This window comes from Cladophialophora bantiana (genome assembly GCF_000835475.1).
Source record: "Cladophialophora bantiana CBS 173.52 unplaced genomic scaffold supercont1.9, whole genome shotgun sequence".
Lineage (NCBI taxonomy): Eukaryota > Fungi > Ascomycota > Eurotiomycetes > Chaetothyriales > Herpotrichiellaceae > Cladophialophora > Cladophialophora bantiana.
This window is the reverse complement of record NW_015971583.1, coordinates 1,313,488-1,341,110: the sequence shown is the minus strand read 5'-3', so window position 1 is coordinate 1,341,110 and position 27,623 is coordinate 1,313,488. Positions and strand designations below refer to the sequence as shown.

General features: G+C 51.6%; 11 protein-coding genes across 11 annotated transcripts; 8 read left to right on the top strand and 3 right to left on the bottom strand.

Annotated features, from left to right (window-relative positions):
- Positions 1 to 381: 381 nt before the first annotated feature.
- Z519_06797 (uncharacterized protein) lies at positions 382 to 1,577 on the top strand (the record flags this gene model as incomplete). The annotated part of the gene is made up of 2 exons (XM_016764535.1): positions 382 to 669; positions 726 to 1,577. The coding sequence occupies 2 exons, from the start codon at positions 382 to 384 to the stop codon at positions 1,575 to 1,577; spliced, it is 1,140 nt and encodes a 379-aa protein (XP_016619617.1).
- A 480-nt stretch (positions 1,578 to 2,057) lies between these two features.
- Positions 2,058 to 3,152, top strand: Z519_06796 (uncharacterized protein; the record flags this gene model as incomplete). The annotated part of the gene is made up of 2 exons (XM_016764534.1): positions 2,058 to 2,969; positions 3,054 to 3,152. 2 exons carry the CDS (start codon positions 2,058 to 2,060, stop codon positions 3,150 to 3,152), a joined length of 1,011 nt encoding a protein of 336 aa, XP_016619616.1.
- Positions 3,153 to 4,004: 852 nt separating this feature from the next.
- Z519_06795 (uncharacterized protein) lies at positions 4,005 to 5,578 on the top strand (the record flags this gene model as incomplete). The annotated part of the gene is made up of 4 exons (XM_016764533.1): positions 4,005 to 4,245; positions 4,324 to 4,536; positions 4,592 to 4,974; positions 5,024 to 5,578. The coding sequence occupies 4 exons, from the start codon at positions 4,005 to 4,007 to the stop codon at positions 5,576 to 5,578; spliced, it is 1,392 nt and encodes a 463-aa protein (XP_016619615.1).
- A 415-nt stretch (positions 5,579 to 5,993) lies between these two features.
- On the top strand, positions 5,994 to 7,366 carry Z519_06794 (uncharacterized protein; the record flags this gene model as incomplete). The annotated part of the gene is made up of 2 exons (XM_016764532.1): positions 5,994 to 6,065; positions 6,128 to 7,366. The coding sequence occupies 2 exons, from the start codon at positions 5,994 to 5,996 to the stop codon at positions 7,364 to 7,366; spliced, it is 1,311 nt and encodes a 436-aa protein (XP_016619614.1).
- A 565-nt stretch (positions 7,367 to 7,931) lies between these two features.
- Z519_06793 (uncharacterized protein) lies at positions 7,932 to 8,540 on the top strand (the record flags this gene model as incomplete). Its single annotated transcript, XM_016764531.1, has 1 exon — positions 7,932 to 8,540. One exon carries the CDS (start codon positions 7,932 to 7,934, stop codon positions 8,538 to 8,540), a length of 609 nt encoding a protein of 202 aa, XP_016619613.1.
- Positions 8,541 to 9,709: 1,169 nt separating this feature from the next.
- Z519_06792 (uncharacterized protein) lies at positions 9,710 to 10,069 on the top strand (the record flags this gene model as incomplete). The annotated part of the gene is made up of 1 exon (XM_016764530.1): positions 9,710 to 10,069. The coding sequence occupies one exon, from the start codon at positions 9,710 to 9,712 to the stop codon at positions 10,067 to 10,069; it is 360 nt and encodes a 119-aa protein (XP_016619612.1).
- Positions 10,070 to 10,545: 476 nt separating this feature from the next.
- Z519_06791 (uncharacterized protein) lies at positions 10,546 to 12,671 on the bottom strand (the record flags this gene model as incomplete). Its single annotated transcript, XM_016764529.1, has 2 exons — positions 10,546 to 10,589; positions 10,709 to 12,671. 2 exons carry the CDS (start codon positions 12,669 to 12,671, stop codon positions 10,546 to 10,548), a joined length of 2,007 nt encoding a protein of 668 aa, XP_016619611.1.
- Positions 12,672 to 15,147: 2,476 nt separating this feature from the next.
- On the top strand, positions 15,148 to 16,969 carry Z519_06790 (uncharacterized protein; the record flags this gene model as incomplete). The annotated part of the gene is made up of 4 exons (XM_016764528.1): positions 15,148 to 15,261; positions 15,325 to 15,671; positions 15,726 to 15,870; positions 15,926 to 16,969. The coding sequence occupies 4 exons, from the start codon at positions 15,148 to 15,150 to the stop codon at positions 16,967 to 16,969; spliced, it is 1,650 nt and encodes a 549-aa protein (XP_016619610.1).
- A 636-nt stretch (positions 16,970 to 17,605) lies between these two features.
- On the top strand, positions 17,606 to 18,504 carry Z519_06789 (uncharacterized protein; the record flags this gene model as incomplete). Its single annotated transcript, XM_016764527.1, has 2 exons — positions 17,606 to 17,828; positions 17,882 to 18,504. The coding sequence occupies 2 exons, from the start codon at positions 17,606 to 17,608 to the stop codon at positions 18,502 to 18,504; spliced, it is 846 nt and encodes a 281-aa protein (XP_016619609.1).
- A 663-nt stretch (positions 18,505 to 19,167) lies between these two features.
- Z519_06788 (uncharacterized protein) lies at positions 19,168 to 20,402 on the bottom strand (the record flags this gene model as incomplete). The annotated part of the gene is made up of 2 exons (XM_016764526.1): positions 19,168 to 19,936; positions 20,026 to 20,402. 2 exons carry the CDS (start codon positions 20,400 to 20,402, stop codon positions 19,168 to 19,170), a joined length of 1,146 nt encoding a protein of 381 aa, XP_016619608.1.
- Positions 20,403 to 20,911: 509 nt separating this feature from the next.
- Z519_06787 (uncharacterized protein) lies at positions 20,912 to 22,297 on the bottom strand (the record flags this gene model as incomplete). The annotated part of the gene is made up of 4 exons (XM_016764525.1): positions 20,912 to 21,150; positions 21,208 to 21,641; positions 21,697 to 21,708; positions 21,810 to 22,297. 4 exons carry the CDS (start codon positions 22,295 to 22,297, stop codon positions 20,912 to 20,914), a joined length of 1,173 nt encoding a protein of 390 aa, XP_016619607.1.
- Positions 22,298 to 27,623: the final 5,326 nt, after the last annotated feature.

The window sequence follows — 27,623 nt, the reverse complement described above, 5'->3', positions numbered from 1 at the left end:
ACATTTCGCAGATGGTGCCTCTTCTAGTCGCGCGTCATCCATCTCCCCCAACTGCGTATCACCAGTTTCAAAAGCACTTGGTCCCTCTACTTCCCCATTACAGTCAGTTCCCTACACACTCTGTTATCAGGCATCGCCAGCTCCCTGTTTCCCTCCGTTCTCATCGAGATCGACCCCGGCCCTGCAACTCAAAACTTCCCCGCCGCGTGTTAATACGACCTTTGAACTCCTCCAGTGTTTCCTAGATCTACATAGCCTTTGCCGTCCTGTACCCTTCCGGACCTCTCACATCAGGCAAAGCCAGTCCGCTTCAAATGGTGAGTTCCGTATAGAACCCATGTCTGGCTTAGCCAACATCTACAGTCTTTCTACCACGACCCGATGGACTACCCGGCCTTTATGCGGCCCCCTCCCGTTGGCCGCTCGATGGGCCGCTTCGACGAATACTACCGCTGCTACCCCGTAGTCATGATGAGTGGGCCTGATCGAAAGAATGTCAACTATGGTGGAAAGGTGTTCTTGCCACCCTCGGCACTGGACAAGCTGACAAGACTTCACATTACATATCCTATGGTATTCGAGCTGATAAATGGAAATGCTGGCAAGAGCACACATGCAGGCGTCCTTGAGTTTATTGCAGAGGAAGGGAGGATATATCTGCCGCAATGGGTATTCCTCTCTGGCCCAGGACGCAGCAAGGGTACATGCTAACATTTTTGGAACAGCTGATGAAGACTCTCGAGTTGGACCCCGGCGACCTTCTACAGATCAAGTCCACCGATCTCCCTCCCGGAAAGTTTATCAAACTGCAACCCCAGTCACCTGCATTTCTTGATATCTCAGATCCACGAGCCGTCCTCGAAAACGCATTCCGAAATTTCTCCTGTCTGACAAAAGGCGATATCTTTACATTTGAATACAATGATCAGACGTACGATATTGCTGTATTGGAGATTAAGCCGGACACGGAATCTCACGCCATCGTAACGATGGAGACCGATTTGGAAGTTGATTTCGCAACCCCCGTTGGGTACGTCCCTCCAGAGCGGACGAGCGGCACGAGCACACCTCGAAGTGGCGTGGGAAGGCCACATGGTGGACCGGTTCATTTCCAGGGAACCATGGCACAGTCGATCAACTACGGAAGCATTGCCCCGTCATCAAACACAGCTGCCGCCGGTGCCCGCGCTGTCTCCTCACACTTCCTTTCAGAGGGCCACAAGCTCAGTTCGAAGAGGGGATCGAAAGCACCCACGCCTCATGCATCTACACCCGTGGGCGGTGTGTCCACAAATGCCGTGAAACCGCCACCGCTGAGAAGAACAAACGGGCCTCAGCCTCTGCGCCTAGCGCCTGGAAAGCTGTTCTTTGGGTACGAAGTCAAACCCTTGCGCAAGAAGGATGAAAACGGAGAGCCAGTTGGAGGGGATGAGGTGAAACCTCGCTTCCAGGGGCAGGGGCAGACGCTACGACAAAAGAAACGAGCTGCTGGTGGAGGGTTGGATAGTGGGACAGCCAGTGGTGTTAATAGTGATGCGGAGGGGAAAGCCAAACCCAAGGGCACTGGACGGAGATAGGATATCACGCTTGGAGATGGTTGCTTGGTTCACAGAATGCACAGATGCATAGCGGAGGCGTTTCTGAGCTCGACGCACATAGAGGGAATTGGGTCACTGGAATGCAAGGAAATTAATAGATCCAGACACAGGCGTGAGCAGGGTTGAGTTACGGGTTCTCTTCCCATAGCCATCTACATGAATCAAATGTGATCTTGAAGGTCGGAAGACTGTGTCACAATGTCAAAACTACCAGTATCCAAGTGCCTCTGTGCGGGGTGCTAAATGACAGGGCAGACTCTCAGATATTGGTCACAAGGCTCCAGCCTCGTCCGGCAAACAACTAAACCGAACTCCCATGCCACCTAGCGAGGGACACGACTACGTCATAGTCGTCAGTCCACGTCCTTGCATTTGCAGAACCTATGACTGTCATGTCAATGTGTATCCATCTGTTTACCAAAATACTATGCCCGCTCTTCCAGGTTCGCTTTCACCAATATGCCGACGATAGATCCCGCAATTGCACGCGCTCTACACCTCGATGCAAGTACCGCCCACATTTACCCCCACGGCGGCTCTGGCTTTGCATCCACATTTCGCATCACCACGCATAGCACCTCCATCTTCGTCAAGCAGTCCCGCTCACCAGGCGCGGATGTAATGTTTCAAGGGGAGCACACCGCTCTCAACGCCATTCATGATGCTGTGCCCAGCCTGTGTCCAAAGTCCTTCGCGTGGGGACAATTGGAGAAAGGCGGCGGATACTTCCTTGCTACAGAATTTCTGGATCTGAGCGGACGATTCTCGTCGCGCTCAAGGAGCGGAAAAGGCGAAGGGAGCGGGATGTCTTTGGCCCAAAAACTAGCAAAGCTACACACGACGTCAGCTCCCGTTCCAGAAGGCTACGATTCGCCTCAGTTTGGATTTCCGGTCACGACGTGCTGCGGGGATACTCCTCAGGACAATACATTTACCTCTTCGTGGGCCGAGTTCTTTGGCAAACGACGGCTCCTCGCAATCCTCGAGAGGGCAGAGGAGAATAATGGGAAAGATCCGGAGTTGCGACGTGTCGTGGAAAGAACTGTCCACGAGGTGGTGCCGAAACTGCTTGGTAGCAACCATCTGGGAGGCAAGGACGGGATCAAACCAGTCGTTGTACATGGTGATCTGTGGTCGGGAAATAAATCCAAAGGTAGCTTCGTTGGTCGCGGCGACACCACACCAGACATGGCCGGCCCGATAGAGGATGTGGTTTTCGACCCCTCATCCTGTTACGCACACAACGAGTATGATTTTGGTATAATGCACATGTTCGGCGGATTTCCGTCGTTCTGGCAAGAATACCATGAGCTGGTGCCAAAGACGGAGCCGGTAAGCGAATATGAAGACAGAGTGTCGCTATATGAAAGCGTAAGTACCCCCTTCAGCTACAGGAGAATCGCCATCTATCTATGAACCTCCCAAACTCCAACGCACGCTAACCCACAACTGTAGTACCATCACTTAAACCATTACGCAATCTTCGGTGGTAGCTACAAGTCTGGCGCTCTTGGAATCTTGAAAAAGCTGGTGAGAAAGCACGGCGAGCGCTAGCAGAATCCGAACAAAGAGTGAAGATGACATTCCCGGCGTCTACTGGCGGAAGAGACTTGCGCACAATTGACCCATTTCACTTGGTCGTGCCTCTGAACCGGACCAGGAAATAGTGCCTCGAGACTACAAGATCTCGTGCAGCTATCCATGTCGCTCGAAGAGACGATTATGGTCGGCCGAGAAATAATTCACTCTGACGAAGTCATTCGCAGCCATTCAACCACAAAAGGTGCCGTGAACTTGGGATATATAAAGAATCACATCAGCCTCTCCTCCGTCTTCAGCCCCCTTAGAGGATGCGTGATCGCAATCAACCAGGAGTCAACCGAAGCCCATCCAGCCCAGCTTTCACGTCATCGACAGAACCCAAAAAGGGCCTCTATACGGGCTTGCAGGTTCGCAGCGTAAACAAGACGCTTGCTATATCACTCTTCATATGAACACTCTAAGAACTGTCTTCGGGGCATGTCCGACCGAGTAGCCATGGTGGCCGTGTCCTCGTGTGTTTATATATATAAATGCCATGCGCATTATGTCAGCTCCGCATCTATGGGGCATGGAGCAGCAGGCCCATCTCCACCGAGAGTGGGTGCACTATCCAATAAGTTAGCAGACGATTATCTCGCGCCCTTTCCAAAGAGATCACGATCATGTTTCCTTCCATTTTCCCACCACCAATATAGAACTCCCACGTCCTTTTCATTTTGATTCTTGTTTGATACTAACCCTCGACTGGAATTGGATATGACGTGAGCATCGTCAATCACTCTCACACAGTTGATCGAAGTCTTTACAACTACCAAACCTCATCGTTGAACCTGTCCAGGTATTACTGCGACAAGGTTATAACTTATGGCTCGAATAAACAGCGGCGAGAAGCCCAAGGTTCGCTGGGACGCGGATGAAAGCTACGACCGTTACAACCGGCTTCGATGGCGGCCGTTGATCTTCCTGGCTACGGCCGTCGCGCTAGGCATTGCACTCAAAGATGACATTCACCGACCCGACTTGATCTTGCTCTCTTTGGTCCCCTCCTCCCTCCTGTCATTAGATCAGCGTGTCGCTAGGATTATGGCCGTAACGCCTCTAATGGGTTAGTCAACAATGTACCCAGTAGGGAGGATGCTCCTGAGAGGTACGAGTCTCAACTGACTGAGACGCCCACAACCAGATGGACACGATGATTTAGCATGGAGTGTACGCTCTCACTTTCACAATCACATATACGAACCAGACTTCTCGTCCAAATTCAGGGATGGCGGGATGCCGGACCATTCGGATCTGCCCCGATTGAAGAAGGGCAAGCAAGGCGGACTCTTTTGGAGCTGCTTCGTTGAATGTCCGACCAACAAATTCGACTTTTCCAACACAAACTACGCTCCTAGTAAGTTCTGTTCGGCAATGGCAATGGCAATGACCTCTCCTTACCATGTGTGCAGCCGTCATCGACGCGCTTGCGCAAATGGACCTCATACATCGCTTGCAGGCCGCCCACGCACACATATTCTCTCCTGCCACTCTGGACAGTAGTGCGGCCCTCACAGCGTTCAGACGCCATGGGAAGTTGCTCTCCCCAATTGGGCTTGAAGGGCTCCATATGATTGGTAGGAATGCCTCGATGCTCCGCCTTTACCACAGACTCGGTGCAAAATATGCCACGTTGACGTGGAATTGCCACAATGCTTTTGCAGACGCCGCGCAGGTTACGGTCGTTGATGACTCGCTTGGTCTCGGCGCTGCTAGACCTGCAAACCCATACTGGGATGGGCTGAGTACTCTAGGTACCAAAATTATCCGCGAGATGAATCGTCTCGGCATGATTGTAACGGCACTTGATTCTAGGGTGAACTCGTTCTGACCACGTCGCCTAGGTTGACCTGTCCCACACCCATCCGGCGACAATGCACGACGTCCTGGCGGGTAACCAGACCAAATCGTTTCCTGGGAGTCAAGCGCCGGTCATCTTCTCTCACTCGTCAGCATACGCACTGTGTCCTCACCCACGCAATGTCCCCGACCATATCCTTCCACTAGTCAAGCAGACCGATTCTGTTGTCATGGTGACTTTTGTTCCGGAATTCATCTCCTGCGTCAATGCGACTATTCCCGGTAACTTACCGACGTTCTATCCCGCCAACTCGACGCTTGAACACGTTGCCGAGCATATAATGTACATCGGCAATAAGATTGGCTTTGAGCATGTTGGAATAGGGAGCGACTTTGATGGGACCGAGAGCACGCCAAGAGGGCTAGAGGATGTGAGCAAGTTTCCCGATCTGCTGAAGGAGCTTTTGAGACGAGGATTGAGCGACGAGCAAGTTGGGGCGATTACAGGAGGGAATCTCCTGCGCGTGTGGAGGAGGGTGGAGGAGGTGGGAAGGGAGATGCAGGACGACGGGGTAACGCCGATGGAAGATGACATTTGAAGAGAATGAAAAGGACAGACATCTGTCAGTTGTGTACGGGGTCAACTCGGCGTCCAAATACAGCACAGCATAGCATGCTGGGGCCCGAGGTGTGGCCTGAGGCATGACTGTCAACTGAGCGTGGACCATTTCGGCCTAGTAGCCCGGCCAATGCTCAGAGAGGAAGCATCTCTCGAGCCACCGCAGCCGCGCAACCTTCATCCACCAAACCAAAGACGAGATGATGAGCTGATGTTCGCGCATTGTTCCTGCATTACGGTATTTCTAATTTTAATCTCTTGAGCGCTGGTCGCATATATTTGAACAACCTGTCCCATATTGTCTGTCTGTTTCTTCGCAATATTCCTCTGCAGAGTTGAGCTTCTTGGTGACGTGTCGACGTTTTGGATCTTACTGGCATTGGTCTTGGGACGAAATGGACACCATCACGCCTCAACAGCGGAAGAAGATCCTGCGCGTGCTGTTCGTCTCTCTGCTTCTCGACCTTGTGAGCTGATCCAGGCAAAACATATATCCTACTGTATCCCAGGCTAACGGACCGTTTACTAGATCTCGTTTACCTTCATCCTTCCTCTATTCCCTTCCCTGCTCACCTTCTATCGCGGACTCGAAACACACCCTTTCTCGGCCCTGAACCGCATCCTCCACTACCTCAATGCGTACAAGTCGTCCTTTGCCGTGCCTATCAATGAGAAATACGACATTGTCCTGCTCGGAGGCGCGCTGGGCTCGCTGTTCTCGCTGTTGCAGGCCATTGCGTCCCCCATTATAGGCCGTGCGTCGGACAAATTTGGGCGAAGAACAGCGCTGCTATGGAGTATGTGTGGCAACATTGCGAGCGTGGCGCTTTGGTGTGTCGCCGTGGACTTTCGTACCTTTCTGCTCAGCCGCATCGTGGGAGGATTGAGTGAAGGGAATGTCCAGCTGGCAACGGCCATTGCGACGGATATCAGTACAGAAGAGCAAAGAGGGTCGACGATGGCCCTTGTGGGCGCGTGCTTCAGTGTTGCGTTTACCTTTGGTCCGGCCATGGGGGCCGCGCTCGCAAGCATTACCACCGTCATCGCCAACCCATTTGCGACAGCCGCGGGGTTTTCCCTGCTGTTGATTGTCCTGGAGACGCTCTACCTCTATTTCCAGCTTCCAGAGACCAGACCTGTGAAGACTGCGGCCTCCGAGTCGAAAGCTGCCAAGTCCGACTCGACGACCTTCGAACATACGAACAGCCCGATGGTATTGAACATGATTCATTTGCTCTTCCTCCTCCCCTTTTCCGGAATGGAATTCTCGCTCCCATTCTTGATCACCTCTGTCGTCTTCCCGGACCATCTGTCCCCGTCGAAAATCAACGGCCGATTACTGGGGTTTGTCGGCTTGATCGCCTCGATGCTTCAGGGCTCAATTGTGCGTCGCCTCCCTCCACTGACGGTGGTAAAATTGGGTGTCGTCTCGAGCACTCTCGCTTTCTTCCTGCTCTCTCGTATAGACAGCATGACTGGCTTGTACTGCGCCGGCGCATTACTTGCTGTCACCTCGGCCACAGTTGTGACGGGGTTGAACAGTCTGGGCAGCTTTGAAGCGAAAGAGAGTAACAGAGGCGAAGTCTTGGGAGCTCTGCGGAGCTGGGGCCAGTTTGGAAGAGCCCTGGGGCCCGTTGTATTTTGCAGTCTGTTTTGGTGGGCTGGTCGTGAGACGGCCTATATGATAGGCGGCACTGCTATGTTGGGTGTCACTGTCTTGGTTTTCACCATGTTGAAGGCCCCGCAAATTGAAAAGAAAAAATCATGATGAGACTGTCGTTGGAAATGCAATGGTCGGAGGGGAATGGGATGTAAAATGATACAAAAGATCCAAAATGATAGATGAAGAGCTCGACTGTTTGTGTGGTTCAACTCTCGACTTTCCTGCTCCAACCTGTGGCGTCTTCACGTACAAACTTCGTCTTCGCCTCTTACTTTCGCCTGCCGACTTCGAGTTGTCAGTCTTTCCACTCCCTCGAAAGCATCAATCTAGTTGGCGTCCACGTGCTGCCGAACTTCATCACGTTTACTCCCTCACTTCTTCGCGCTCCCTCGAAACGGCATTGTCGACAGTCTCTTGAGTCTGCTTAGTCCGCTCATTCTACACACAATCTTGAGAGTCTGTCTGAGCTATTACTTATCGAGCAATCCAGACATATCCGATCTGAGGGTCAGCTGCTCATTTCAATATTGAAATCTCGGGCTCCAGCCGCATAAGAGTGCAGGGAAATCGTGAATACTTGAGGTGTTCAGCTTGGTTCCCGCCCTCTGGAAAAGATTATGGCTGACGCTGTCGATCTGAAGAAAACCGGAGCCCACTACCAGCCAACCTGATGTCGAATGAGAGCGAGCAGTATCAACTCGAGTTTGCGCGTCTAGTCGAGCGACTCCGCTGCTACGGAGATCACTGCCCTTTCCCCGCGTGTGGTCCGTCATCCGCAACGCCACCGCGAACACAAAGAGCTTTGCAACAAAAGGACACTTCACACACTCCCCGGCCAGCCAAAGCACACGACGTGACCATTGCTAGACTACATCAGGCATGTGCCGTGCTGAAAATCCCCCCTCGCGCTGCGGAATTTGCGCAACAACTGTTTCGGCATTTTTTCAAGCCCATCTCACTGCCGCGGACTTTTGGGGACAAGCACAAGGCTGGCATAGCCGCTTGCATCTGGGCCTCTTGTTCTGAACACAAGCTCACAATCGTTAAAGACAACGTCTGTCTGACTGCCAGCGCCAAGGTAGAGCACTTCCAGGTTGCACATGGACAGCTGCAAAAATCATATGCAAAGTTCAGGAACCGATATTTCAGGGGCAAACTGCGCGCAAAAGCCCCAGCAAAAGGTGCCGTCTACGATCACAATGCTAGACGGAGAAGGAGACGATGTGGGAGAGATGTAACTGGGGAGCTGAGAACCCGCATCTTCCTCACAGCCAGTTAGATGTAATGGCTTGCGGAGCCCAAAAACTTGTGGTTAACGTCCGCCGGCTCTCGGTTATGAGCCCTCATTGCACAGACCTTGCCGCTGTGCGGTCGCAGGGTTGTTTATGCAGAGGGAGAGACATCTGTTGAATGCCAGGGTGCGCGTCACTTGGCGGAGGACATAATGAGGTTGAAATGTGGATCTCGACTGCTTTATTGATGGTTGGGTTTGAGGGTGGAAAAGTTTGATATGGGAAAGAGCCAACAGCAGAAGTTTGCTCTATGAAGCCAGGTTCTCAGGTCCTCAGGTTCCTCAGGTCCTCAGAGCTCGTCAACCAGATGTGATGAGTGTGCTCTCCTCATTACCGAAATCGCCTTTGTGTCTTCATCTTCGCCACACAGCGCTGCTGCCACTTATAGCAACGAGGAGGAGCAGCTTCGAATCGTGCCTTCTGCTTCCAGTGTCGTTTGCCCGCATCAAATCGACTACATCAACCACATATCTGTCGCACCGAGTATATCACTTCACTCATGGACGGCACCCAATATGACTGAGAGATTTCACCCTGCCGCAGGACTGCATCTATCACCTGGTAAGGAAGCACTTCCTCCAACTTTTTGAAACTGCCCTTCTGCCTTCTTCATGAACTGCTTTGTCTGCCCGAGTCGACATCATCATGTTCTTTGACATCCTAGGGCAGCCGTCGCTCTCATTCCATCAGAACTTGAACCCGACTCGACCACGCCTCCCTTATAAGAAACCTCGATTACGCTCTCCGTTCCCTCTGCCACGGAAAAAATTCGCGCGCATGCACATACGGTGCCTTCATCTCCAAGCTCCCTCACTCCTACCCGCCTCTCCATCGACACAGGTCCAGTGGCGGTGTTTTAGTGGCAAAGGCCAGATTCCAACCAAGGACCGACTCGATTCGACCCGCTCTTGGGCACGAGGATCCCACCGTTGATGAATCCTGAATACGACGCTTTCAAACGATCCCTCAAGCGCAGCTGAAACGGTTCAGAACTCGCTTGACGACCACCAGGAAGTCGCTGTCCAGTATCCGGCCAAACAGCAATGCCCGACTGAGCAGTTACAAACACTGTTTCCCTGATCTTGCCGTTACACATCCGCTCACTCTTATACCAACCTGACAAGTGAGCTTCCTTTTCGGCTGTGATTTCTTTTACATGGCGAGACATGTATTTTCTGGGTGGAGAGAAAAGCTGGCGAAGGCGTGTCTACGGTACAGGCTGAAGAAGCGCATGAAGGAACTGCGCAAGGTGCGGGAAGCCAAGCAGAAGAAGGAAGAGGGTCTCGCGATTCGTCAGCGCATACAGAGGTCGGTAGAGAGGATCGTCAAGGGTCACAGTGATGAAGACAGGAGGAAAGCCAAGGAGAAATATCACGCAAGGCAGAAAAGGTGGGAGAAGGTGACTGGATTCAAATACGGCCCAGCCTGGGAAGAACATGATTACGGGAACTGGGACTTTGGGCTTGCGGGTCCGAATGGTGAAAGAGAGGTCAATACTTTGGATTTGATGGATTGACATAGTGAATGTGAGAAGGCTCCAATTCGGCTCCAGTCTTTCGACACAGACTGTTCATGTCTCCTCTCAGAGGTCGTCTCCACTTACACATCGTCCGCCTAGGCCGGTTCGATGGATAACTCGTTGGATGTGCCGGAATGAGAGAGAATTCCTCTTGATTTCAGGTAGACGCCACATGTCCAGATCCACCCTCTGACTCGCCTTCTCCTGTTGTTTTTCGGTTTTATTCCCACTGTTTGAAGGGATAGCTCCAATTGTGCGGACCTCTTAGGGCCATTGTTGAGGCATGCTCGACGGTTATGGAGTTTCTATAGTAGCAACAACACCAGAGGTTGAGTTAACTATCGCGAGGCTGCGCGAGACCGAAAGGGGGGTTGTCTGGAAAAGTAGCTCCCGTTACGGAGTATCCAGCACGCGTCATACCAGCTTCCTGGCGACGACGGTATGGTGGCAGTCATGGTGACTGATTGATTGATTTAGTAAGGCTTGAAGGAAAAGTCGCCAAAGTCGAGATTGGACACTGTGAACACGAGCATTGAAAATTAGCAGAGGTAACCCATGATGTCTTTGATCTCTTTCAGACACACATAAAAGGGAAGGAGGAGGGGAAATGGGGGAAATGACTTTGTCTCGACATACTCTGTTCAAAAGCACCATAGGCTTCATCGAAGTGCTCGTTGGCGTGAGAGAGCATTCTGTCGTTGTGGCAGAGCGATTCGAACTGCAGGTACGAAACGACAGGTTGGTCGGGAAACTCATCGGCGCGGCGGGCATCAAAGTCCAGAGCCGCAAGTGTCCCGGCGCCGCGTCCTATCGCCGCGCTTGGAGTCTCCGCGCCCACCTGAAAGGGAGTCGGCCTGGAGGACATCATGCTTGTTTCCCCGTGTCCAGGCCCGCGGGGATAGCCAGCGCTGTCTTGTGTTTGCTTCTCGGCGAGCGTCTGGCCCAGCCGATCCTTCGTTATGCCAGTGTCCGGCGGTCGCAGGGCATTGTCCATCTCGCGCTGCATCGTCTTTTTGTAGAGCCTCGTCAGCATCTGGTCAGTGTGCTGGGCGATCTTGCTCTCGTCCTTGATGGCTCTGCAGGCGGCAATGATCCTCAGCACCCCAGCCTTCGCCTCGCTGGCCATTTGGCTGTACGGCTGACACGTCGGCGCGATGCACAAGATGACTCCGGCCGTGAAGAGATGCATGAGCACAAACGACTGAGCGAGTTGGCCCTCGAACTCGTTCACCGGGACCCGCGACATCCGCAGCGCCGCCCGGACCGAAGTGCCCAGGGAATCAGGAATGTCGTCCAGACCGATCTTGACATTGCCTTCCCTTGGAGATATGGAGATTCGGAGTTTCAGCAGCGGCCGGTGTGCCCACACTCGCGCCGCGTCGTACAGAAGCTGCAGAATGAAGCCTTGCAAGCCGATTTTCCTCCTCACACTATGCTCTTCCGCGCTGCACTGGTCGAGTTCAAGGACGTTCCATGGATCGTCTGCCGGCCAGCGGGAAGACTTGAAAACCGCCGGCAGATTCTCGTGCCACTGCTTCAACATGAGTTCCGTGGTATTGACGACTTGAATAAGCGCCTTCAGATCCCGGACGGAGACTGGGCTCTGAAGTTGCAGGACCCTGAAGCTCTGTAGGGTTTGGCGGATGATATCGTAAAGCTCAAACTTGAGCGTGTGGTAAGTCAGAAATGTCACCGTTCCGCAGGGTTCCTGCAAGACCGGAAGAGCCGCTGTCCCCTCTGGCAGGTCGGTGTCGTCCAAGTCTGCCAGCTTCTTGAATTGCGCAAATGCGGGATCAAGACTCGCTGGACGCCCGAATATCATTGAAGAAAACTGGTCCGACACGACTAAATGATTCCAACATCGATTGCTCACTTCCCGGGCAACCTCGTCCGTGTTTCGTGCTTTGTCGCAATGCAGAGCCAGTGCATACGCTGTTCGTGTGGAAACACCGGACACGTTCCAGGCGAAGGTCGATGACCCAAAATATACATGGTAAATGGTCAGCAGCATGCAAATCTGAAACACTTCGATGCGCGACTCTAGCATCAGTTCGTAGAAGCGCGATCCGATTTGCGACATTAGGTCCGAGACGAGTGACTCAGCCGTCACCGAGTAGGCCTCCAGCAGTTGATGGCCTTTCCACGTCTTATCGTGTTCAACACAGCGTAATCCAACGGCCGCAACTGTCGCCACGAGGAGCACATCGCACAGCTCATCGCGTCTCCACGCGGATCGCCGGAGGATGTTTTGAGTCCGAATTGCGAACGACGGCTGGTGGAAGAGCATGATATACCAATTCACTCGGTCGAAATAGGCGTCCACCGCGACCTGGAGGATTGTCTGCGAGGGCAAGGGCGTCAAAATACAGCCGAAAGACTGCGGATCTGTAGCTGAGTGTCCAGCATCGCCAGGGATAGCGCCGCTGGCCGGCGAGTCGCTGTCGTCGTCTTCCCCGAGGAGGATCTTTGCGAAACCCATCGACGAGTCGTTGGCGCCAAACTGCTGGCTCTCCTCGGGACTGGTCCTCGTTATATCCGCCATCTCTAGACTGGCACCGTCGAAGTGAGCGGGACCCGCCGGGTGCGTTATATCATTCATCGCGCTGCAGCTGGTATCTCTCGGTCCCTGCGGGGCACCATGTTGGATATAACCTGAAGCGGCCGACGTCGATGGCGCCGCCACTTTCGGGCGACGGGGCACATCCGAGTGAACAGATCGCTTGCGCTTTAACGGAGAATCCTGCGCTGATGACTGCGGCTCGCATGCGACGCCGGCTCTGACGCATAGTATACATGGCTTTTCAACATCACACTAAAATGTTTAGTTTTGACTTTGCTTAGTATTTGCTCATCACGAAGTTTGCGGGGATGGGGATGACACAGGGATAGATATGTAGGTACCTTGAGCTTTTGCCGGCGACAGCGGTCGCACGCCCATGCAAGCCTGCTAGAGCGTTGTGCGTGATCCATAGGCTAGGTGATAACTTCTCTAGCGGCTTGCGAGATGCTTGATTGAATGGTTTTCGGTTTCAAAATGGGTTGACGTCGATAAAGGATGTTGATGATTTCTGAGAGCAAGCTTTCTCAGCCTGGTGGCCTGACCGCGAGCCGATCCGCTTGCAATCGGGGCAACTCCCACTAACTGCCAAGTGCTACATACCAACTACCAGGTGGCCTCCTCCTCGCTAAGAAGGATTGGTGGCGAACCGAGGTCGCCATGCAGAGTGCGGGGATGTGGATGCAGAACGGAATACGGAGGCCGGACTGGATCTTGAATGTCAGACTTTGTGATTCCCCTCTGTTATAGACTAATGGTCAGCCACTGTGATATCTGTCTTTCTTGGACAGCTATCACTGGGAAATATCTGTCGGGTCCTTGATATCGAAGGATGGGGCAAAAAGACGGGTTCTACCACTACCTCGCTGAAAATGTTGGGCCATTACTGAGCGCACCATTCGCGGCAACGGTGTTTCCATCTGCCAGAGCCGGATGCAGCAGTCCCAGAACAACCGGGACCTTCGGCCTCTGATCTTACGTATATGGTCCTGTGGCGGCCTCGCGGAAGATGGCTTTGATGTGCCTGGATTCAGCCTTGTCATGTTGCGCTACGGATCGTTGCAGAGCTGACTCCGAAAGTGTCCAATACGACACGTTGGTTTCTTGTCGGAAATCCTAAGATGCAGCGGTAAAGGTAGCATGGTAAGGCAATGCGGCTATCACGGCCCTCGAATTGGCACTCGTGGTAGGTTGCTTGCGCATTTGATCCCACAGCTCATCCTGACCACAAGGTATTCCACGATCGGCAGTTATAGTTAAGTTCTCAACTTGGTCCAATGATCGACTAGATAGCCATGGGCGCACGCCAGGGCACATTCCGCTGGGGCTATGGAAAGTTTGCCTGGACCTTAAGTGGAGAGACATGTCCGGTGGACGCGGAAAGCACACCTGGAGGTGCATCTCCCCGCATTCATCCCTGATTTTATGCTGAGTTGGGACAGGCTAAGTATCTTCTGCTCGACACCGTCAGAGCCTAATGTCGAAATTCTTCTTCCTCAAGGGTCACTGGGAAATGTGCCGTAAGAAGACATGTTTACGAAAGTAGGTACATATGAGAGACCGAAGCTAGCAAAGAGTGATTGAACCGGCGAAATGTCATCCTGTTGACCAGTGCTGCTGCTTAGACAGTCGAGAATGGCCTCAGGGTAATGCGCGCAGGAATAGATGGTATTGAGATTCTTGGTTTGACCTGGTTTGGTTTGTGTTGACGCGAGCACAGCTTTGCCGCTCAGCGTATTTGGGTATTATGGCGGAGGTGAGAGAGCAATCTTGGTTAGATGGATGTCTGCAACAACTATGGTCATTTCAGCCTCATCTGGATAATGCTAGGCATCATGATGGTACCAGATGTACTTTGTGCCTACGCCTGTATGCACTCCAGATTCAGAATTTGTGGCCTGGGAAAATCATATTAAATGAAGCTTAGGAGAGAAGCTTCTTTTTCAATACGGCGTAGCCGTAGCACTAATCTAAATTAGGACTATGGGCCCCACTACATCATCATTTGCATTGCAGCACCCATCGGCACTTTGTGAGCTTGGCCACCGAGTTGTTGACTCCCTTGACCACCCTCTCAGATGCACACTTCCTGCTATGAATCCCATCTTCATTCGTTCCGCATCTATGGGGAAAAGGGTCCGCTTCGACTTTGGCAAGAGTTTCACTTCCACCGGACGAATTGTTCTCCGCCGGAGATTCTAGCCCTAATGAGGAAGGTTGAAGGCTCACGTCTCGCGTGCATGTATTGATGGCTTCAATTCCTACTCCGTTTACACTTGGGGAAGCCACGAGGATACAAGTAACAAGATGGAGAAGGAAGCGAAATGCCGCTTCTGTCCTGCTTCCTCACCCCGCTCCGCACCTTGTATCGAGTGACCGCATAGCTGGGGTAACACGCGTCCAAGAATTGTATAAAACCCTTCCTGTCCAGTTCTGTTGTCTCTTGAACCGAGTCCAAGCTGTAGCGCTTTCCTTACGTCCCATCAGTACCAATTCAGGATCTCAAACAATCGCTGACATGTTGTATGTGGCAATCTTGCTTCTTGCAAGCGCCATTTGGAGTACAGCTACTCCAGCTCCTTCGCTACCAACAGTGGACCTAGGCTATGAACTGCACCAGGCAACTTACAATGTGAGCAAGAAATGACCTCCCTCTTCCCAGAGTCTTTTGGCACAGATACTGAAGATTCCCTAGGAGTCTGGACAATACTACAACTTCTCCAATGTGCGCTACGGTGCGCCCCCGCTCGGGAAGTTGCGCTTTTCTGCTCCTCAACCCCCTAGCATGAATGGCACCAAGGTATTCAATAACGGATCTAGGGCTGTGACCTGCTTCCAGGTATTGCCAGCCTGGACGATTTATTCAGCAGACTGGATTGCCAATGGCACAGCTGCTTTTAATATCTCCGCAGGTTATCAGGTCCCCAAACTCGCCTCAACGCCACCATCTGATCCAACGGCCTCGGAAGACTGCCTGTTCCTTGATGTGATGGTACCGCGAGCTATTTTTGAAGCGGCTGGTCAAGGCCCAGGGGCACCAGTGTAAGCAGATCTGAACGTGGAGAGGCTGCCCGGTCCAGCTGACAGCTTAATTAGAATGGTGTGGATTCACGGGGGAGGATATACGCTCGGATCTAAGACGCTCTATAGCCCATCTGCTGCAGGGCTTATCAAAGCTAGCCAGAGTCAAGGCGGGAAGGGCATAATCTGGGTAGCAATGAACTATCGCCTTGGAGCTTTTGTATGCCCTGAGGCCCGAATCTTCAAACCCGCCGTGTACTGATATTTACCGCCAGGGCTTTCTATCTGGTCCAACATTCCAAGAATCTGGAACAGCAAACGCAGGCCTTCACGATCAGCGCCTAGCGCTCGAATGGGTGCAGCAACACATCACCAAATTTGGCGGAAATCCGAACCAAGTGACAGTGATTGGAGAATCAGCCGGAGGCGGCAGCACGATGCACCAAATCACGGCATTTGGTGGCTTGAAGGGCAAGGTACCTTTTCAGCAGGCTATAGTCCAGAGTCCTGGGTTTCAAATGTCGCCTAGCGTTACTCTGCAAGAAGCCATCTACAACCACTTCTTGGCTATTGCAGGAATCAACACACTTGAAGACGCACGAAGTCTGTCTACGGAAGCACTTGCACTCGCCAACTACAAGCTTGTCGGAGGGTCAAGCCCCTACGGCACGTTCACTTTCAACCCTGTCGTAGACGGGGCTTTTGCCCCAGATCTCCCCGGCCAGCTTCTTCTCCACGGAGGGTTCGACAAATCTCTGAAGATTATGGCCGGCCATAACCTCAACGAAGGTCTCGGATTCATGGATCCTTTCGCCCAAAATGAGACCGTCTTTGAAGCCGACCTTCGCATATACTTCCCCACCATTACTGACGCCGCCGTTAACTATATATCCCACACACTGTATCCGCCTGTCTTCGACGGTTCTGCTGGTTATACCACGCCGACAGGGCGAAGCGAGTTGATGATCACAGAAGCGTTCTTCACATGCAGTACCAACTTCTTGGCTCGCGCGTACAACAACAATGTGTTCAATTACATATTCAGTGTTCCACCAAGCCTTCACGGCGATGACATTTCATATACATACTACAATGGTCCAAACCCCTTGGTCAAGAATGACACGTTGGCGGTCATCATGCAGAGGTACTTCACGAACTTTGTCATGACGGGCAATCCGAATGCAGCAGGATTGCCGCCTTTCCCAACATATGGGGCAAGTACCACAGTGCAAAACCTGAATCTGACGAAGATTGGACCAATGAAGGACAACGCTGCAAATGAGAGGTGTCTATGGTGGCAAAAGGGACTGTATGCCTGAGACTGTCATTCGCACCTAGATGGTTAGTTCAATAGCGTACTGAGTATATATTTCGGAGCCTGATCAACCACAGGTTGTCTTGCAGCCTCGTTGGAATATCGCTGTTCGATGCGGTTGTTATTGTGCAGTATGTTTGAGCACGTTCACCTTGGTCAGGGGAGACCACCAGGGACAATTTCAGCTGACCTCGCTTGTAAGGCTGACAAACCGTCTCAGGGAAAAATATTGATCCGCGGAGATGGTACCGCGACGGAGTTCTTGCCAAGGAATACCACCCTCGGAGGAACGGAAAAACTTCGGAGCTGGCCGGCTAATCATTTTGGTGGTCACCCGACGTCCTGCACAAAATCTCTCAATACCGACGAGGCTAGAAATGAAAACTATCACGCGTTTCTTTTGTCCCTGATTCTTTTTTCCTTCAGCCGCAAAATGGAGTGCAAAGAAGGCGATAAGACTCTGCTGCTGGAAGTCCGTCTCCGGCGTGATTTGCGAAACGACATACAAATTTACGAGCTAAGTATTCCACACAGTGATATCGATGTTTCTGAGGTGGGGATCGTTTCTTTCAATCTCTCTTTATGACATCGTCATCATCACAGCTACGACACGTCCACTTCGACAAATCTTCAATAAAATATGGAAACCCCTCTTTCGACAGACGAAGAGCATCACGCCATGGACCTTGAAAAGGGTTTCTCCTCTTCAAGCCTACCATTGTCAACGAGATTACGGCTCTGGTTGACATCTGACATCGACCCAAGATGGGCAGACACTATCCTTCTGGGTTGCTTCTTTGTGACAGGGATGGTTGACTCTGTCGCTTTCGATACTTGGAGCTGCTTTGTTGGCATGCAGACTGGTAAGGATTTGGGCTCTAAATGGGTAGCCTTGGTACTGAACTCATGCTCGCAGGAAATACCATTTTTGCCGGTCTCGGTGTCAGCGATCTGCCGGCAAACGTGCCAAAGCATACCTGGACGAAATCATTAATCGCCATCTTATCATTCTGTCTTGGTGCGCTTTTCTTCTCACGATACCATCGATACCTCGGCGGTCTCAAGCGATGGGTGGTGGCCTCATCTTTCTTCATTCAAACGTCATTCATGATCTTGACTGCATCACTGATTTCTGGAGGGGTTGTTGCGAAAGAAGAGACAGTGGTCGCTGACGGACGGGGAAGCTTCCCGTGGCACGAATTGTGTCCCATTGCTTTTCTGGCTTTTCAGAGCGCGGGTCAAATTGTGGCGAGCAGGATCCTCAAGTATAATGCATTGCCGACCGTGGTCTTGACGAGCCTGTTCTGTGACTTAATGAGCGATCCTGACCTGTTCACCGCCGGGCTTCTTGAGGATCCGGACCGAAACAGGCGGGCGTTAGGGGCGGTGTCTTTATTTGGAGGCGCAGCCGTCTCTGGAGCCCTGCTTAAGACATCAGTCCAATACAATGGAGCGTTGTGGGTTGCAACGGGAGTGAAGGGCGCAATGGTACTGGCATGGTTGGCATGGAGTGCCAGAAGGCTGCAGATACAGAAATGACTGAAAAGAATCAAGACCAGGCTCCCTTCCTATACAACGCAATGGCGCATACTTCTCATGGAGCTCGGTCTCTCCAAACGATACTAAACTCTAAAGCCATATGGACTCTTACTTAAGGATCGAGCTATAATTCTCAAGGGACTCAGAGTTCTCTACCGAGTATGCACACGGCCCAGGATATTCAAGCGCCTGTGGAGTGAAACCAGCAATCGGCTAAACTTCGGCACAGCCTCGCTCAGGCCACGCTCCTCGCCTATTCAAGTGGAGGCTAGGACTCGCTCTGAAAAGTGCAGCTACCTGACTTCGTCGGCAGATGCATGTGTATGCGTGGCATGCTTGAAGCTTGAAACCGCCTACAAATTGTGAGACCCCGCATGGGGCGGATGCACGGTCTTTGGGCTTCCAATGGAGGCATCACTCGATTTTGAGTCGCGCTTACAGGGCTCCATATGGAAGCCGCGAACATGTCAGCCCCGAAGATGCACAAAAGTTTCCTTGAGAAACCAGACTATATATCGTTATAAGAGTCTTGAAAAGGGGGGCAGTTATCAGGTGGCGATGACCTTGTCTCCAAAATTATGTTTTCCCTGGCATTTATCCGCGTCTCACCACTTCGGAATTTTGGCGGAAAATTCTTGGCGGAAAATTCTGGGTGGAAGAACTTCATGTAAGCGGTGTCGTCCCGCTTGCGCAGCCCACAGTCAAGATACACTGCTGGTGAATCCGCGCTAATTTGTCCCTATCGAGTTCGGCACCTAACCCAGGCGCGGTGGGTAGAACCACGCCGCCGTCCACCCACTTCAGAGCGCCATCGATAATGACGTCCTCATCGCGCCGCTTCCATGGCCAATGAGTGTCGCAGGCGTAATCAAGATTAGGAGTCGCGGACGCCAGATGCGTCATGGCGGCGAGCGAGATGCCCAAATGGCTGTTCGAATGCATGGAGAGCCGCATCCCCCACGTCGCGCAGATGGCAGCCAGTATCCAAGACTTGCGCAGGCCGCCCCAAAAGTGGTGATCGGACAAGATCACCTGGACAGCGTTGCGTGATATGCTGAGAGGGAGGTGAGTGAAGGCGACCACGGTCATATTCGTAGCTGGGGGCATCCGAGCCTCCTTCGCGACACTGGCCATGCCTTCAATTCCTGCGGCCGGGTCGTCCAAGTACTCGACAATACCTTCCAGCTCTTTCGCAACCCATTTGGAGGTCTCAACCGTCCACGCGGCATTCGGATCCAGCCCCAGGGGGACACCAGGAAATGCTGCAAGAAGGGCTCTGACAGCTTCGACCTCCTGTGCCGGTGTCAAAACACCGCCTTTGAGTTTTATCGCCTGGAACCCATATTCATTTATGATCTTCTGGGCTTGCCTGACCAGACCGGCCGCATCGAGGGCCGGGCCATATTCATCGTCTAGGTCTCCCGGATGTCCTCTTCACTTGTAAAAAAAGTGTATGCCGAGTATTGGACCTTCTCTCTCATGCGGCCACCAAGGAAATCGCTCACGGGGACCCCTGCCAACTTGCCTTGGATATCGAGACATGCAACTTCAAAGAGGGAGAAGACCTTGTCAGCAACAGATGCCGTGGTGACCATGCCGGCCATACCATCGCCACCCATACCGGCGTCGTCTGTCAGAGACTCGACACATGTCTTGAAAAGAGCATTTTTGTCGTACACTGAGAGACCTTCGATTCGCTCGGCAGCTCTTTGCAGGCGGTCCAGATGCGTAGAGTCGCCGTATGACTCGCCTAGTCCGTACGTTCCACACGTTATGACAATCTCGACCATGCTGCGCAATGCAAATGGTTCGTGCACTCCGACGCTGTTCAGCAATGGCATGTCATGGAACGCCACCGGCGCGACGGTTACATTCTTGATCCTATTTCTTTGTGACATGTTTCTGATGATTACTGACAGCCCGGCCTACACGGGGACACGGAGAAGGCTGCAAGCAGTGCCAGAGAGCTGAAAACCAGAATCCACCGGACTGATTGATTCCCTTACCGTTGTGAAATGTTCTCCCATCCCTTGATTGCGTGTCCCGAAGGAGGAAGACCGATCTTGGGCGATCCACCGACCTTTGCGTGTGTAGGTAAGGTCGTTGACAAACATGGGGCCCCGCATGGGATGCTTCGAAGAGCGCGAGAGCGGTATCCGCAGCCGATCTCGCGGGGTACAGAGTACCGAAGCTAGTTGGCTAGACATACTGTATTTATTGCGCCAATGAACTCCCAGGTCTTGCTTCTAGTGAACCTGAGGGGTATTTTAGCGCTTTGGCGGGAATTGCCTTTACAAGGCTATATACCCCGCGCATACGGTCAATCTACATCCTAGCAAGTTCACGGAGTGCACTCTGCCCATCTTAAGTAGGGTTGCCTATCATGAAAAAGTATGGACTTATATCACTAAAGGTTGAAGTCAACCACGCCTCTTCCGGCCGCTTCACCTTTTCTGATCCTTTCCACGGCCTCTGGGAGTCGGTCAATTGAATATACTGTGTGATCACCAGAGAGTTTACCGGCCGCGGCGTATTGAAGGGCGGTGGCAATGTCAGCTCTACTGCCCACCATTGAGCCGCGCACGGTCAGTCCTTGAGTGATGAATTTGACCGGGGAAGCCCCGATACTGAGTTCTTTGTTGTGCGCTAGTTGTATTTTTGTTCAGCATCATTCGCGCCGGGAGAGGAGAGACAGCCACTTACGGAGCCCTATACACGATACAACACCACCGACGCGTGTACCAATGTACGGTATTGCGGATGGATATGAGTTGCCTGCTGTGACGAAGACTCCATGTGCTCCGATCCCATCCGCGATCTTGATCGTCTCCGCAACCGGGTCATCAACACGTTTGAAATCGACGAAGGCTTTCGCCCCCCGGGACATGGCCAGCTTCTCCTTCTCGTCTCCCGTGTCCACGACAATAGGTTTAAGTCCCATTGCGACTGCCAGTTGCACGCCTTGAATGCCCACTCCTCCACCCCCTCCTAGGAAAACAGCCCAATTGTTCACCTTGAGTCCCGCCAGACGTAAGGAGCGATACATCGTTCCCGCTGAGCACATGATTGGTGCGGCTGCGTAATCGTCCACACCGTCAGGAATCCTTTGCGTATAATTCGCCGGAGAAGTGACATATCTATTTCATAGATTAGCAATTCTTGAAGCCAAGGGTGAATTTCAAGATCAATTACTGTTGATATGTTCTATTGAACATTAGCATTGACTCGGGGACGCTTCACCCAGCAAAGAGTAAACTTGCCCTGTTTTATGGAGACCACAGAGCACGGATTTTCGACAATAAGACTCCTTGTCATCCAGGCATAGGTCACAGTCACCGCAAACTGACCATCTCGGCTTCATCCCCGCCCGATCGCCTGTCTTCCAGTTCTTCACATTGGAGCCTACCTTGACGACAACGCCGGCGCCCTCGTGGCCGGGAGATCGCACACCGAACGTCGACATAGGCGGAGTACCCAGGTCACCCATTGCGAAATGCAGATCTGAAAAGCAGATGCCGGTTACGTTGAGCTTGATCAATACTTCGTCTGGGCCTAAAGAATGACGATTCTGGTTAGGGCCAAGGTTGATGGAGGGAACAGAACTGTGTCTCATATTGAGAAGATCGTCAGGTGCTCCCTTACCAGGCTCTGGGACCGGGACCATCTGAACCTCAATATGGAAATCGGGGCCTTCATTGACCACCACTCCCGCCTTACACTCTTTTGGTATGTCGAAGACAATCTCGCTTTTATCAACCGTGTTGTTGACATCGGGCCGAAATAAATATGACATGGTGAGGTTTTGTAATGATGACGGCGGTAATTGAAATCTAGGGATCTGTCTGTAGAGATCGATGGCCTCAGAAGTGCTCTCTTTTGGTGTCTCAACCCGAGGTTGATCCCTAGCATTGATCGGATATAAGCGAAATCCGCATGTCGTTTACTGCCAACGACCGGAATCGATTCTCCGAAACAACCATCTAAAGTGGAGATGATACTTTCCAGCACGCCCTGTAATATTGCGCTGAAGTATATCATCGGTCCAGCTAAAAGGGGTTTGCCGGGAGATCAATTGGTGCTTGTCAGTCGCCATTACGCAGAGTTGTCACCCCTGGTGCTCCTAGTTTTGAAGCTTTGTCGTCACCTTTATAAAGCTCGCGTGCGGCTCAGCTTCACTGTGCCACTGATATCAGCCACCCCTACCCCCCCTCGTCTTCGCCTTCTGCCTTTACCCTAAACTTCTCTCAAATTCCTAGGCGCAATGACGTCCGAGGGTTACAGCAAGCTTTTCAGGTACGCTTATCACAGCCTCACCCCGCTTCCCCATTCCTAGGGACCGTGCGCCGGCTAGGCTAGGAGCCTGTCTAAGTGGTAGGAAACTGATCCCCGGCGCTCTGCCTGTACCCGAGAATCACTCACTAGGTGCTAAGTCTCGCGAGAGCAGGAATGGTCTCATACGAGCACCGCTCACCCCCTCGAGTGACCAACCCCGCGCAGAAAATATGCTCTAGCGGTGACTCTGTCTTCCATTGATCAGACGCTTCAAGCCTTATGTGCAGACAGCCGAGCACATTTGGACTGCCTATTGCGAAAACTAACAAAAGCACATGTCTAAACGCCCTGGCGCCCAAGGATTGTACCTATTGGTTACCTAACTTTATTCTCCCAGTCAGCACCTGTGCCTTAGGACCTATACCTTAGTTATACGATGTGTACACCTGGATGGTGGGTCATTACTCATGCTAGAGTTTGGCGGGAGAGGTTGAATCCCCCGCCGAAAGCTCTAGCAACGGTACGCAGAGTGCAAGGTAACAACGCGTGCACCAAGATCTTCATATTTTGATACTTTGTCTGGCTGTTCCAGGGAGAGATTGAAACATCGACTTTCCTTTCAGAAACCTCAACCCACATTTCAGCACAATCGATCCTCGTTTGAGGATAAGGAATGCCAACTTATCAGGCACTCTTGGGATTAAAAACACAATCCACTGGTGTGTTTCACGCAGATTCTCGAGATGAGCGATCCGGTCTTCAGGTCCATCTTCAATATTCCTAGGCTCGACGCAACTCAATTTGCCGCTGCTGCATCGGCCCTAGAGACGAAAAGGCGTTAGTAACCTCAATTAGAATCGAAAGAAGTGAATGAACGTATGCGGTATCATCATAGGGACTCCGACGTAGGGTGATTTCTTGATATTATCGCCTATATCTTCGGATGATTGAAAGGAAAGCATGCGGCCGCCTAAGTTTCAGCAACCGCACTCTACCATGATTTCAAAGTCAATGGCCGCTGTGTCATTCTTATCACGAAGAACAATTGCATTCAAGAAGGTGATGAACAATTCCCGAAAGCCTTCCGGAAGTAGTTTGGCAAAGAGAAAATACCCGATCCGAAGAGGACTGACACCATAAAACGGTGGAAAGATGTGCTAGAAGAATACCTGCATTTATCTCAAAGGAGCGAGATACGCCAGAATGATATGGATCCTGTTAAGGGAGAGAAATGGACGATCCGAAAGATGACTCCTGTGACATCGTGTCTATTGATGCAGATGAATAGAAGATTGTCCAGTACGAGCAGATATAGTGCATATACTTTCTTTCGATTTTGGTCGCCAGTTATACTATCTTGTATAGATTATTAAGAACAGCGATGCCATAAATGACCGGGACTTGAAAGTCATTTTGCCTCGAGATGAAAAAAGCATGGTTCGGAAAGTGAGGTAAATTATTGAATGGTGTCGGAAGTTCCGCAGAAAATTCAAAAGAATAGGTCAAGGGCCCGAACCCCCCCCCCAAAAAAATTACTATTCAGAGCTTGATAAATTCTACAAAAGAATATATATAGGTTCGGTTGAATATCGTCGACGCGATAAGTCCCAAGATGATAACATCGAGGAGAATATACAGGAGAAGTTAAGCGCTCACCAGAATTCCCGGCCGTCTCGACTGTCGAAAGACCCTCGAGTCTTTTTCGTAGCCATCCATGTACTTCGCCGCTTACGGGCTGACTGAGGAAAGATCCAAATGTACAAGGCCAGCTCGGGTTGGACGGTTGGAATCCAGACCCTTCGAAATGAAGGACTTCCGCTTCAATGCCAGAGTTGTTCGCGAGACGATCTCTGAGCACTACCGTAACATATTTGGCTCGGTCGACATCTCTTAGTGCTTAACCAGAACCGTGTATTCTGCTTTTACTACGAGATCTAGATACTTCATCGTATTGTAACAAGGCAAAGTGGCAGTGCTGGGCTGGGCTGGAAGAATGGTAGTAAGGGGGAGAGTTGTCTAGTCACATGTCAAACCAAAATGGGCTGATAGGGGGGAGTGCGAGACAGTTTACCGTGCTAGAAGAGTGCCATTCTTTACAATTAGACAGAGTATCAGTATTCCATGCTTTTGATGCCGCCTACCTATTCCTGAGTGTTTCATCGGCCCTTTCCTACTTCTCAATGTCGTCGCCGTGCTAGGCGCTCGCAGCCCCAGCGGCTGCCTCTCTGGGGGCGGTGTTGGTGGTGGTGTTGCCCTGTCGGTGTCAACCAGAAACGCGTTCTCGATTCCCGACCTGCTGGACAGGCCTCTGTGCGTTGTTGCACATACACGCCGAACCCTGAAGTGCTCTGTTACAGTATTAAGAGCAATGGACTCGCGGAGCACTGTGAGGACGATTTCGGCTACGGGAGAAATCAAGCTGGAACTATTACGCGACTCTTAGCCACGACTCAAAATCTCGGACGGGTGATACCCATGCAAAAGGTGTTCTAGAAATGCGCGTTTCTTTTATCCAATGGCCTCCAGGCCAGTGCCGACCAGGTGATCATCCGTGGCTTCCTTACCCTTCAAAGACATGTGACGGACCAGGTCTTGACATGATTTTGCGTGGAGGCGACTCCTAGGAGAGGCGGACAAACATAAAGCAGACCACGCACCATGACACAATCCTGACACAGGTCGAAGACTTAGAAGGTCCGACGACATTGGTGATGAGGTTGTCTCGTACTAGTGGAAAGACCCATACAAAATGGTTCAAGCCATGAAGATCGCAGAAGATGGCAAAGTTTCGATCGAACATATCCCGGTGTTCAAAACCGGGTCGCTTCACGTCGTTGAATATGTGCTTGGGCCGGGGGAGGGGGGAGAAGTATTACGCCAGAATTTTTCATGAGAAGGCCTAGATGGAAAACGATGAGATTCGTTCCGACTAGCTATATGGTTTTGTTTTGTTTTGTTTGTTTTGTTTGTTTTTTGATCGATTCCAGCGCTGGTATCGCTGACACCCAGAGTGGTGTACTGGATGTTGAAGCCTTTTTCCGGTGCAGAGAATCGAATGCAGCCAGCTGTAACGAGCGAATGGACAGATCCCGGATGACAGTCCTTGATGTTATGGAGATATAAAGAGAAGATTTTGCCGTCTTCTAAAACGCGCGTTCCACTGATATGAAACTTCGAAAGCCCTACGAGGAGCTTGAATGAAAAAAGAACGTTATGGCTTTGATGATTGAAGGAGACAAAAAGCGCACTGATCCCACCGTCATAGACGGCAGAGACTCGCTAAGCCAGCCCTCAAGTATACAGAGGGAACGAGGCAGTGACTTTGTTTGTACACAGCACGCTCTACAGCTTAAACTCGTATTGAACTTTGTACTAGGTAGAAGGCGCGGGATTGCGATATGAGATTGGTAGTTGGAGTCTGTAAAAGTCGAATATTATCCAGCTACCATCCCCGTACACTCATGTCGCCGTTTTCAAGAGTCTCGGAACTGGAATGTGGTGTTGTGGGAAGGGTGAACAAGGATTTATAAGTTGCTCAGGTTGAGACGATCATATTTCTTATGAAGGGGCCAATCAAATCCACCAATGCTTCAACCGAGGCCTCTCTATAATAGCCTCGGTGCCACCGTTGATCGACAACGAGGTCTGGACAGATCTGGCCAGGTCCAGATCTATTCAGCGGATCGCTTCTTGCCACAGTGCAAATAGTATATAGACAGGCAGAGTCTCTCTGAAAAGCCAGAGGAAGGAACACAATCAAGCAGATAGATCCACTCTCATTCTCTGTACAACAGGGCTCCTATAGTTATCTCCCCTTCCGTCCGTTGGGCGCCTTTTGTCTTGGCACTAGGCTTGGCATGCAAATTCATGTAGAACAGTACGAAGCTCAGGAATCAAATACTATTCCACAGCAAATTACTATGTAGATTTGTATGATATTTATAAAAGCAGTAGCCCTTTGCACATAGATTGACACCACAGGTATTACAGCCAAATATCGTGTCCCTTGAACGGATGCGGCGCCTAGTTGGTAGCGATCCGTTTACCACCTCGCGGAGAGGCTCTCTTGCCTGTTGTCCTGCCTCTTGCCCATCTGTTCTGTGCCTGTCGCCGCCAGAGACGCAATCGTCGAGGTGTTGAACGCCCCAGGCACACCTGCTCCTACTAGGACGCTTCTCTAGCCTGTGGTTAAGCCCTCGCGAGAGTAACGAGTTGATCAATTGGCGATTGAATTGCTCCCGTAGATGAGTACTCTGGCGACGATTAGGTGGTAGTTTGGCGCGCCAGATAACGAAGCTGTTGACTAGGCAAACGTCGAATAGCCACCAGGCAAGCGGACGCCAATTGCGCCTCTCAAAGCGTAACTGGGCACTGAAATTGGCTCGGATTTGATTGGCATTGTCGACGGCATTCATGCCGTGGTTATAGGCATCGATCGCAAGTGGAATAGGCAGCGGTTTGATCCAGTCTTCGCCGAACACTGGGAGCGCAATCCTAGCATTAGTTGAGGCATCTCCTGGCCGCCGTCGATCGCGTATAACAAAGTCGCCAACCTTGTGAAGAGAGAACGCGGTGGTAAGGCCTAGGACGACGTTGTTGTCCTGCCAGGCAAAGCATAGAATGTTCTCCTTGACGATGGCCTTATAGCCTCCGTAAATAAGAGGCTGTTTGAGTTCCTTAAGCGCGATCAGTTTCTCAGGTAGACCCTTTGAGCTTTTGCGTGTTGTGTCCATTACGCCGATGTCAAGGGCTAGGAGAGTCTGCGCAACGTTTAAGTTGAGGAATAGATTGTCCAGGAACACTAGCCATTTTGAGTGAGGATAAGGGTGCCTGAGTCTCTTGAGGAG